Source organism: Cebus imitator, unplaced genomic scaffold (assembly GCF_001604975.1).
Source record: "Cebus imitator isolate Cc_AM_T3 unplaced genomic scaffold, Cebus_imitator-1.0 Scaffold264, whole genome shotgun sequence".
Classification (NCBI taxonomy): Eukaryota; Metazoa; Chordata; class Mammalia; order Primates; family Cebidae; genus Cebus; species Cebus imitator.
The window spans coordinates 844,309-856,817 of NW_016107579.1; the positions used below are offsets into that span (position 1 = coordinate 844,309).

General features: G+C 40.4%; 1 protein-coding gene across 5 annotated transcripts in view; it reads right to left on the reverse strand.

Moving 5' to 3' along the window:
- The window catches only part of CCDC93 (coiled-coil domain containing 93), an 89,345-nt gene that overhangs the window by 57,253 nt on the left and 19,583 nt on the right, over positions 1-12,509 (reverse strand). For 3 of the 5 annotated variants that reach the window (XM_037728397.1, XM_037728396.1, XM_017500225.2), the window contains exons 7-8: positions 7,070-7,170; positions 6,467-6,484 (exon numbers count right to left, since the gene is read on the reverse strand). In XM_037728397.1, the coding sequence (XP_037584325.1) occupies positions 6,467-6,484; positions 7,070-7,170 (119 nt within the window). The remainder of the gene's footprint in view (positions 1-6,466; positions 6,485-7,069; positions 7,171-12,509) is intronic. The other 2 variants (XM_037728398.1, XM_017500227.2) reach the window with 1 other exon arrangement.

The following is a 12,509-nucleotide window of genomic DNA, read 5'->3' on the forward strand; positions in this document are numbered from 1 at the left end:
TTTGCTTAAGCCAAACATGTTCTTTAATGGCTACTTCCATGACATAGAGTCTAGCACACTTTTTATTCTCAAATATAATCCAAGCATGATGCCGATAATGTGTACTCACTTCATACAACTTTAAATTCAAAGAAACACACAAGCACAATTCAGTTTAAAAGAGTTTATTTCCTGGCTCTAATTAATCTATGTTTTTTTAAAAAAGCAAGTATACCAGTGCAAAAACCATTCAACCTCGAACAAAAAGCAAAATGCAAAACACCTAGCCCTGTACACCTTTGTGATTTGAAAGAAAATAAAGTTAATGCAAACAGTTAAGAAGAACAAATTGAGCCGAGTGCAGTGGCTCACATCTGTAATCCCAGCACTTTAGGAGGCTGAGTCAGGCCAATCACCTGATGTCAGGAGTTCAAGACCAGCCTGGCCAACATGGTAAAACCCTGTCTCTACTAAAAATGCAAAAACTAGCCAGGCATAGTGGCACATGCCTGTAGTCTGTTATTTGGGATGCTGAAACCCCAGAGTCTCTCAAACCCGGGAGGCGAAGGTTGCAGTGAGCCGAGATCGCTCCACTGGACTCCAGCCTGGGCGACAGAGCTAGACTCTGTCTCTAAATAAATAAATAAAAATAAAGAACAAATTAAAGGCCACTTTCTGCCTAGCTTCTGCATGCCTCACTTGCTGTGTTGTGTGCTGGCTTCTCACCTGGGTCTTGGTCCTCCAGCTTCACTTCCCACACTCTCTCTGCCCATTCCTTGTCCAACTTCTGCACTGGCCTGATGCACTTTTATCAATGGCAGGCCTCTTCCCTCATCAAAAAACAGAACATCCTCAGGAGTCTCATAAGGCCTCTCTTCCGTGGCCCAGCCTAACAACCATGTCACGTCCCACCAGCAGCACCTTCTGCATTCCTATTACACTTACTACCTGAACAGAGAGCTGTGCACACACTAAACTGTTCCCTTCTCTCCACTGCTTCTCCACTCACCCTTCACCCCTCAACTCTAAAGCCTCCTCCCCTGTGAAGCATCCCCCATGCACATGTGCTCAGCCTGGCCTACCCATCCTGCATCTGTTCATGCTCCTCTCACTTCCCAGATGGTGATTACCTGCAACTACTACATATCTGTATCATTCTCCTGAGAGCAATGATTCTACCTTTACATCTGGTTTTTCCAATATTCACTGAACAACCCAACTAAACATAAGTGGAAAAAGTGCAAAAATCAAGAAGCCAAAAGTATCATCTGACCTTGCAACAGATTGTCCTATAACTGGGGAGACCAAAAAGTCACTGCTGGGCACAGTGCCCCCACCGTTTAGAAATAAACCTATAGGTCCAAAGAGTAGCAGACCAAGGTTAAATTTTGGCTATCCACACAAATTCTGTAAAGGACCTTATGGTAGATTCTGTGGACTGGCTTAATATCTGTTCCGTCTTCCAGTACTGCAGAGGCTGGAAAAGAAACTATTTTCCATACTCCCTTGCACCTAGGGTTCTGAGTACTATTAAGGTTCTACCAATCAGATTCATTTGCTAGAGTTCTGAATATGGAACAGTTAAAGGAGGAGAGAGGGAGACATAAAGGTTCCATTGTGTTGTGTGGATCATGGTAGAAATAACCAGGTTCTGGGGCTAGCAGCTATCACAGTGGCTTCTAGCTAGCTTTCTGATCCTGGAGGCAGAAGCAGCGTCCTGAGCTCCAGTTCTAATGTGAAGCTTGGGAGCTGACCCTGGCTCAGCCTAGTTTTCCAGCCCTGTAACTAATCCCTTCTACTGATTAGTTAGGAGGGTTCCGTTTTCTCAACCAGGGTACCCTGAACAACACAGGGTCTTCCCAAAGTTTCCCGCTCCTATAGAAGTGTCCTTGCATCTCAAGCATTCATCCTGCCTTTTTTATGCCTTTAGTCTGTGGAGACTTTCAAGGCAGAAGACATACGGCCCTTATCTAAAGTCCAGGGACTTCATGGATTTTCCAAATAAGGAAGTAAACAACCAAATCTGAGTGACTTGATTCCCAGAAACCATCTACTCCTCCTTAAAGACAGAGGCTCTGGGAAGACTCTTCTAAGTAACCAAAACTACATTAGACCCTCAGATGTGATCTTCTGTGTTTACACATCCAGTGCACTCATTGCATGGTGAACATAATTATCTGTCATGAGTAAACCTCTAAGCCCGTCTGTTGAGCTCCTGGAGAGGAAGAAATCTGCTTCATTCACTTTAAAAAAATATTTTAAAAACTGACTTATAATTCATATAATATAAAATTCACTATTTTAAAGTGTATTGCTCACTAGATTTTAGTGTATTCATGTTGTGCAACCATCACCACTGTCGAAATCAAGAAAAGTTCTATCACCTCAAAAATAACTCTGGCACTCTTAGCAGTTAATCCCAATTTTTCCCTTTTCCCTTTTCCCAGCCCTTGGCTACCACTGATCTGCCTTCTGTCTCTATGGATTTGCCAATTCTGAAGATTTCACAGAAATGAAATCACTCAATATGTGGCCTTTGTGTCTAGTTTCTATGACTCATGAGAATACTTTCAAAGTTCATCCAGGTTGAAGCATGAATCATGACTTAATTCCATTTTATGGCTGAATAATATCCCACTAGATGGGTAAATCACATTTTGTTTCATCAGCTGACAGACATGTGGGTTGTTTCTACTTTTTAGCAATTATGAATTGCTAAATTCATAATTGTGCAATATATTATGCAATATATTTACGGTGCTACTATAAACATTCATGTACAGCTTCATTCACTTCAATATTGCCATTGCCTGGCAGTTCAGTACCTGGCACATAGCAGGCACTCAATCAATGGGTGCTGCATGAATGGAGTCCACATGATTTTTCTAAAGGCCTCCTCCATGTCACACAGTAGTGAGGTTTCCATGACAAAGCTCTGTCCTCAATTGCCTATTAACTACTGCCTCGCTTTCCTCTTTTCCTGTTGGCTCTGCCCGTTTCCCCCAAATGCCACTCTGATCTGCAGTGCCACATGCTTCCATTCGCTCCTGCTTTCCTCTTTCGCTCTGATGCATCAACTTTTGCTATCCACACTGTCAGCACCAAAGAGCTCCTCCCATCATCCAGTTCACTTCCTCATAGCTTAGACCCAGGACTTGGTCTTTAAATCATGGATGTACATTTAGAACAGCACAGTACAAAAGAAATATAAGAAAGGACATACATACAATTTTTAAATTAGTAGGTTAGTAGGTTCACATGCCCAAGCTATTCCAAAGACAAACATTTTCTAATAACTAAATCAAGCATGAATTTTTAAATTTAATTTAATTAAAATCAAAATTCTGTTCCTGAGCCACACTAGTCGCATTTCAATTACCCAATAGCCACATATGGTTAGTGGCTACCATACTGGACACCACAATTCCAGAAAACAAACTAACTTTCAAGAACAATTACCTTGTGCCAAACTAAGACAGTTATCTATTTGGAATACATAACAAAATAAGGACATAAAAAGCCCTAAATACTAAGGACTGTGAACTCTGTTCCTTATTCATTTGACAAGAACTTACTAAATACCTTTTATGAGCATGCCATTGGCTTTTATCTTCATAGGAGACACAAATAGGTTGGGACAGATATGCCATATTTTATTTACTAATGCAGAATGCTGAAGTTGGCCTATTCCTCAGTATTCAAGGCCTAATTTTGACCTGCCTAGAATGATTTCAAGGCAACTCAATATATGAATACTAAGGAATAGGCTAACTCCAGCACTCTGGTGGCTGTACTCCAAACCTCCTCTTAAAAGTCGAATACACAACACATAAAATGCATTTCCCCACAGTAGCAGTCTCATAACATGGTTAGGTGCTTAAGTTAGCCTCTCAAAATTGACCGAACCCATAATAAAATTGAAATATTATAGGTGTGCAATTTTGTTTACATCCAAAATCAAAACTATAAGTCTTGTTTTCCTCACACCATTAACACTTAGAAAAATATACCCAAACATGTTCTTAACAGATAAACAGTCCTTAAGACCTTCAGTGTACTTGACAAGGCTCATAATTCACCTTTATGTAAGCAACTTAGAGTCAAAATAGGAGGAAGATGGAATGCTGACCTAAAAGCCAGAGGGCACTGTGGGTGAAAGGCTGATTAGTGACCTTCAACCCCAAAGAGGAAACACTGATTTCAGACCTTCTTGCTCTAGAAGTCAAAATACTTTTCCCCTGACAAGAGATAAGATAAGGTAGAAAACAGAAACACTGGCAGGGGGATCTGGACTCCTAAAGCTGTGATGCCATACTGCAGTGGGGGGTGGGTGAGGAAGTCAGGAATGCGGCCATGTTAAAGGGAAAGGGAGGATGGGGCAAAGCGAGTTATGGGGCCAGCAGAGGGCCAGCCTTGCTTGATGGGGGCAGGGAAGAAAAGGGCCAGAGGGTGAGACTTCCCATATTCGTGGCTAGAGAGAGGGCTAGTGTGAGGAGTAATAAGTCAAGGAGTCCATGGGCTGTCACTCCAAAATATAGCACCTTAATATGCTGAATAACTTGAATTAAAGGTATTTGAAGTTCAGCAGATGTTAGAATAGGCTTTTTTCTCTTATCTGTATAAAGACAGGACCCGTTAAAGAAAACACAAGTGTCTCATCCACTCCCTGAAATCTCAGTATTTACCACAGAGCAAGAGACTGAAAATTGGATAAGATACCTAGAACCCAAACCATGGTCTGTTTCCATCCCATTCAATTTCCAGAGAGTAATTTATTAACCATGGTCTGATTCATTTCCCCTAAACATCATTTACTACCCCTCAAATTGCCATATTTCCCTATCTGCCTTTCCCCTTCGAAGAAGGATATACGTGCATCTGGACATCACTGGGTTACTGGGTAGTCACACTTCTGTGGTTTTCCCCCCACACAATAATAAGTTATGTATGCCATTCTCTCCTGTTAATCTACCTTTTGTCAGTTCATTTTCAGTGAACCTTCAGAGGGCCAAGGGTAAGCTTTCCCTCTGCACTCATACATAAACACACAAGAACAAGGAGAACTGGAAGGGGAAAAGGTCACATCCGACGGCATTAAAAAAACTGAAAACTGTTGCTGCTTATAACGATGATTATAACAAGGAGAACAATGACAGCAGCTAGTGGTTAACATTTACTGGACTGTTTTCTACATTGAACAAACTGCTCAAATTATATATCTATGTACATTTAGAACAGCACAGTACAAAAGAAATATAAGGAAAGACACACATACAATTTTTAAAATTAGATTAGTAGGTTCACATGCCCAGGTTATTCCAAAGATAAACATTTTCCAACAACTGAATCAAGCACAAATTTTTAAATTTAAATTTAACTTAATTAAAATCAAAATTCTGTTCCTGAGCCACACTAGTCGCATTTATATTGGTACATATATATTGAGCCTCTTAATAGTTTATTACCTTAATTAAGCAAGTCATTGTTTAAACTTTCTGAATGTTATTATTAGTCTCAAAGAAGAGAATGAGCTAAATATACTATCAGAATGTCCTAAGTATTCACTACCCCACCTACCACAAACTTACCCTCTCCTTGCCAAAAAAGCTAAAAAGAAAGTAACATCTCTCTCCTGTCCCCCAAAACCCCAAACCTAAAACCTTCAGGAAAATGCCTACGGTAGCCTTAGAAATTAGCAGAAGTCAGCATGACCGTACCAATAGGAGCCAAAATTGGTATCAAGATACCGCTCTTTCTTACTCTCAGAATTTGAGAAGAGTCAAGCAAGACTTGTCTTGCTTCCTTTCCTAAAGAGAGCCAAGCCAGACTCTCAGCTCAAACTGCATCAATCACTCCTGAGGACAGGCAGGGAGGCTAAATCAGCAAGTTAAAGCCATACTTGCCCACCTGCAGCTGGGCATGGCTAGAGAGACTCTCGTGATTCCTGGGGCTGGCTTCCTGAGCACATGCCATCCACTAGCACAGTGCCCCATGCTTAGAAGGGTACTGCACTTGGCTGTTGTTGCTGTCTTTAAATTCTTAATAATTATCATTAATAACTGCTAACAAGGTACTCTGCATTTTCATCACATAGCTAGTCCTGGTAATGCCTGACTTCAAGGAGGCATTCAATTCACAGCAGTAACTAGTGAAATCTGGGGACAGCCATCACACGCAGTCTAAGGCCAGAACCACTTCGACTTCCTTTGAAAGAGACAAGTTTTTATTCTTAGGAAGAAAAAAATAAAAAACAAACAAAAACAATTGCATGCACTTCCATTTGGAAACTAGATTAATTAAGCCTAATTTCTCGATGGTTCTCTCCAGTACCCTAGAGAGCACGCAAAGCTATCAGATGCTCACTTAGGGAAATGCCGGTGGCAGTGCAGTTAGTTCCAGCCACTCCACAAGGGTTGGGCTGTGAGGCAGAGCAGCAAACGGAGCCTCTCCCAACACAAAGGAAGGAAGCACAAGGAGACTTACTCACATCAAGGTATCAGTTACCCTAGAAAGAGAATGCACAACGACACAAAAGAAGGTTAATACCCAGTGCCAACCAAAAAATTCAATGGGGAAAAGCATGTCCTTACATTTTTTTTAAGTAAAGACTAAGGAAATAAGATTTTTTTTTTTTTAACTAGAGATGTTTTTAAGAAGTGATAAAACTACTTCTAAAGTCTTCGTTTTCCTAGTTAGGATAACATTCACAGGAAACCAAAATTATTATTCTAACACTTACAGTGTAATCAGTGAAACTGCTTTCATTGCATTCATTTACCTGAAGGTTTTAATAAACAGCAGGGGCATGAAGAACAGACTACCCTAGCCTCTGCAAATGCCTGGAACACCCCAACTCCCAAAGGAGGGCAGAACCAGGTGCATATTCCTAGAGAAGAATTACAAAGGATACCCATAGAAACAGGTAATTCATTACCAGAGAAAAGTTCCTGATATTGGAAATCTCATGGTTGAAAGTAGAAACTCAATCAGGTAGAAGCCAATCAAGTTAATCCAAATGAAGCAAGTTAAATTAGCTTTTCTTTTAAATGGTTTTATAAAAAAGACACCTAGACTGGGTCCCACTCATTACCTGCCATATTCCAAAAGCGTAGCATGGATTCGAGATTCTTCATCAAGCAGCTCCTCTGCTCCCTGGTGGCGTTTGTATTTCCGACGGGGCTTGTATACTTCCTGTGGATAAGACAGCCAAGTTACTGAGTGTGAGAAGGCTCTCCTCTGAATTGGCTGCTGGATGCCTCCAGCCAGTAAGTAGAAGTGGGCTCTTTCCCCAGCATAGCCTGGATGTCCACAGCCCTGCTACAGGAGTACAGAAGGCACTCCGGGTGGCTGCCTTCAAGGAGCCTACTTCATTCTTTTTAACTAGATGTGCTATTTATTTTCTTTCTTTTTTTCTTTTTCTTTTTTTTTTTTTTTTGAGATGCAGTCTTGTTCTATCACTCAAGCTAGAGTGCTAAGGGGTCACTGCAACTTCCACCTCTCGGGTTCCAGCAATTCTCCTGCCTCAACCTCCCAAGTGGCTGGGATTACGCACATGCACCACCACGGCCAGCTAATTTTTGTATTTTTTTTTTGGGACGGAGTTTCGCTCGTTACCCAGGCTGGAGTGCAATGGCGCGATCTCGGCTCACCGCAACCTCTGCCTCCTGGGTTCAGGCAATTCTCCTGTCTCAGCTTCCTGAGTAGCTGGGATTACAGGCACGCGCCACCATGCCCAGCTAATGTTTTGTATTTTTAGTAGAGACGGGGTTTCACCGTGTTGACCAGGATGGTCTCGATCTCTTGACCTCGTGATCCACCCGCCTCGGCCTCCCAAAGTGCTGGGATTACAGGCTTGAGCCACCGCGAATTTTTGTATTTTTAGTAGAGACGGAGTTTCACCATGTTGGCCAGGTTGTTCTCAAACTCCTGACCTCAGGTGATCTGCCTGTCTCAGCCTCCCAAACTGCTGGGATTACAGGGCGTGAGCCACTGTGCCTAGCTGATGTACTATTTCTTAACATAGATGTTTCCTAGTTTATTTAACTTTCATGGAGGTACATTTAGGTTATTTCCAAGCTCTTATTAAAAACAATATTTATACTTGTATAAGTAGATTGCTAGGACAAGTGAAATCACTAGTTTGATGGGTGTTTATGCTACCAAGTTGAGCCAAAAGACAATCTGTACTAATTCAGGTGCCCACCAATTTGTTAATCACACCTTTGGCAACAAAAAATATTTGCAAGCCTTCTTGACACATGGGTGAAAAATATTTCACTGCTTTGATTAGCTTTCCCCAAATTATTAGCGAGGCTGGAAATCTTGCTTATTTGCCACTTATCTTGTTCAAATCTTTCATTTTCCTAAACTGTCATTTTTTTAAACTGATTTGTAAACATGTTATATGATCTGAGTACTAATACTTTGACTTTTAATTAGGTAGCAAATAACTTTCATCCACTGAGTATTGGTCCTTTGACTTTTATTTAGGTAGCAAATAACTTTCATCCAATTTATTGTCAATTCTGTTTCAACTTGGTGCTTTTTGGTCCCATGACATTCTAATTTTTTATGTAGCCAAATTTATCACTTTTATAGTTCAAGATTTTTATCATACTTCTTATCCCAGAGATTACATAAAAATTCTCAGATGTTACTTTTATAGTTATATTTGGCCTACAGATTACATTTAGCCTTTTAATCCATTTGGACTTTTTAACACAGTGAATAGTAAGAATCTAAGAGTTTATTGCCCTCTTCAATTCCTTCTGCTTTATGTTTCTCCACCTTGTCTCCACTGTTCTTTTTCCAAATCTCCTAGCTATTCTTACTCATTTTCTCTTCAAATGAATTCTAGTGTCAGTTCATCAAGTTTGTTACAGAAATCTCTGTTGGGTTTTCATTAGAATCATACCACACCTGTAGAATACTTGGGGAAGAACTGACATCTTTATAATATTGAGTCTTGCCTTGAGAAGCAGGGTTTGCTACTGTACTGAAGTGTTTCTTATTCTTTAATAAAGTTTTCCAGAAAAAATACAAGCTTTTTACAGTTACTACCCATCCAGACCTTTCCACCACCCAGAGCCAGAAACCAGTTCACCAATCACAGATGCTAACCCAGAATCCCACCCCGCACAAACAACAACAACAACAACAACAACAACAAAACACCTTAAATGGCAAAGAAGATTTCAATTCTTTTAGCTTTAATAGCAGAAAAGAAGAGTGGATACAAACCCTTCAGAGATACACAGCTTTTTAACAAAAGTGTGTGGGGGTTTATCCTCAAGAGAATTTATGATAACAAAACGTACTGGAAACTTTCACTGACTTTAAATTATTACAGTGTGATTTAGTTACAAATATAGAAGCAAATATCCATCAACTTACCATGAGTTATATTCTAAACTTATATACATGCACACATCTATATCCTAAACAATATATGTGGCATGTAGTAAGTGATCAATAAATGCAGGTCTTCAGCCCCAGATGAAGTGGTTTGTCATTCTACCCCGAATGAAATGTCCTTCTTGACTGCTAAGCCAGCTGTCAAATAGTACCCTAGTAGTATCTACTCAGGGCTCTTGATGCAGGGAGGCAGCTGCTATGCCAGCAAGGTATTCGGGCTGCTCATCCCCACATCTCTTCTTCCCTATTAGCCAGGTTTATTGCATCTAATCATTACCTGGACATCACCACAAAAAGCATTACTATCAGGCTTTTCCAGATAGTGGCATTTTATTTTAATTGGATGTTCCCCATGGATAATTCTGGTTAACTTTATTACTATTTTACTTTAATATATAGTTTCAAGCATACAGAAAAACATTCTTTCTGTAACACACACTATATAATCTCAAATGATTTTGTGGAAAAGGAAATAGAACAGGGCCTGAGATGATGCTAAAGGGTTCTTAAAAATTCCTGCCACAAATATTCCCCAGTTTACTGCTAGTGTCTACATGAAGAGGAACCTCTAAATAACATAAAACAGACTTACAGAGAGATGCAAAATATAATCAAACTATGTGGTGTTGATTACTGTGCCTGGTTTAGCTTCCACTGAGCTCTCCTATTACAGCTTGAGCTTAACTTCTATTGTCCTTAGTTACAACTGACAGAGTCAATAACCGAAGACAAGAAATTGGATTCTTCTAAAAAAAAAAAGGACTAACTCCAAAACAAGAACATACTGACACCAACAGCTAAAAGAACCTTTTATTCTGCCAAACAATGACAATGTTGGCTTTTGTGAATTATTCCTCATATGTTAAAGTATAAAACTTCATATACATCTCACCTTTCTTTTACACTTTATAACCAAACTATGAAGTAGAGACAGGGCACACACTGTTAACTTCCCTTTACTACTGAAGAAGCAGACACTGAATAATTTGTCCAAGATCCATAGGACATTATGAGGTCTGGCCCTAGGTAACCTGGTTTCTCATTTCAAGGCTTGCCCCCGACACTAACTTGCCCAGTGTTGCCATTCTAGCCACCCATTAGCCATTTCAGCTAGCCCTCTCACAAGACTCATTTACAATCTGAAGCTGCCACATGGATCACAACAATAGTCTGCTTAAGTAACACAACCTAAATGCCAGGGGTTTACAGGCCAACTATAAAGAGCTATTGCTAAGACACCCTTTAAAGCAACAGGTGTCAGGAATGCTGATGTCTAGTTCCATCTTTGCCACTAATCAGCTGCATGACCTTGTTCTTCCACTCTCTTTTACATGAGCTCTGCTATGTAAGTATGCATCTTCTGCTCTTTGAGGTACAGCACAAGTCCCACCTCATGTCTCCTTGAGTCTGTACTAAACAGTATGACTCGGTGGGTAAGAATAAGATCGTTGTGTTATATAAGTGAGCTAAAGATGGCTCCTATGTTGTAGACTTCTTCACAGAAGACTGACACCCATTGGCTCAAAAGCTGACCAGCACAAACTCAAATTTTTACATATCAAAATGTTTTATACATAGCCTAAATAATCAGATTTATTTTTTGCCATTTAGACCCTGCCTACTTTGCAAACCTTCAAAACAACACCCTTCAAAACTGTTAGCATTTTCTAACCATAGACAGAATAAGCCCTGTGGCTATGAAGACCTCAAGCCACTAAGGCTCTTCATAGGCCTCTGACCCAGAGACACCCTGTGTGATGCTCAGCAACATCGCCAAGAAAGATGAGCTTCCTCTACGATCTGGGGGACTTCCTTTCCCCTCCTCCCACTCTGGATGTTGCCCCTGTGTTCAAGCTTCTAGATGGTCTCATGGTGCAAGGGACTCCTCTACCCTGCAAGCAAACCTGTCAAAGCATCACCCAAATTAAGCTTATATATGCTGCTGCCACTTCTAAGGATAGCTAAACACAATTAGCTAAAAATTTAATATTTAAACACTTTTATATTATGTCTAAGCAAGAATAAGTACAAGCCTATTGGTTGAGGCGCAAAGGCATCGTGCGGACCAAAAAGATAACAACAGGACACTCCCCACCTGGCACCCATTCTTTGGCTGGGCAAAGGGTCTTCAAATGAGAAGTCACAGTCAATGTTCCCAAAGGAACTGAAGAGGTGGTGGGAGAGAACCCAACCACTCTGGATGCATTTGAGTCTCTGGGACCCAGATAAGTAATATCTCAGGACCCTGAAGTAAGTCAGCAATAGTACTGCAAAATTGGTGCCAGGAATATGTGGGAAAGCAGAGACCAGGTGAAAAGCCAGAAAAGTGGAGGAATGCCAACACCTGTTGTGTTAGAGTCAGGTGCAATATCAAAATCTGACTCCCTCTTCCTAGCTCTGCAGCTACATAGGGAATTTATTAACCTTTCTGAGCTTCAATTTCCTGATTTGTAAGACGGAAATAATAATATACAACTCCTTAAGTGTTAATGAGGGATAAAGGAGCTAACGCTTGTTAAATGTCTACTGAAATGCCGGGCACATGGTAGGCACTTAGTAAATACACAGCAGCTACACACATATTTTATAAAAGGCTGGGTCTAATAACTTTTATATTTTATAAAAGGCTGGGTCTAAAAACCTATGTATTTGACTTTATTTTTTAAATTCCTTAATTTTCCATTCACAACTTAAAATCAAGGATTTCCTTTCCTTTACTAAGGGAGGAATTTTCCTTGAGGAGCAAGACAATAAATAAAATTTCAAGAGGTTTAATTTTTTGTACTGACTCACAAGAATAGGTCAGGGATATGCACCACAGTCCTAGAGTCTCTGAGAGCTTTTGGGACTCCCATTTCAAGTCAGCTAAGGAAGGGCTGGCAGAAATGGCAGGAGGGAGGGAGGAAAGTTAACGGCGATGGAGTTCAGCTAAGAAACCTATGCAGACAGCTCCTGGAAGTGAGGGCTATTTTCAGCAGATGAGAAAAAGAAAACCCAAAGACAACCTTTAGTCATCCATAAAGATTCTTTATCATTCCTGCTGAAAATGTATTGCTGATCAACTGAGGGTAAGTTCATGCATGAAAAAGGAAATAAACTAAACAATACAAATTATA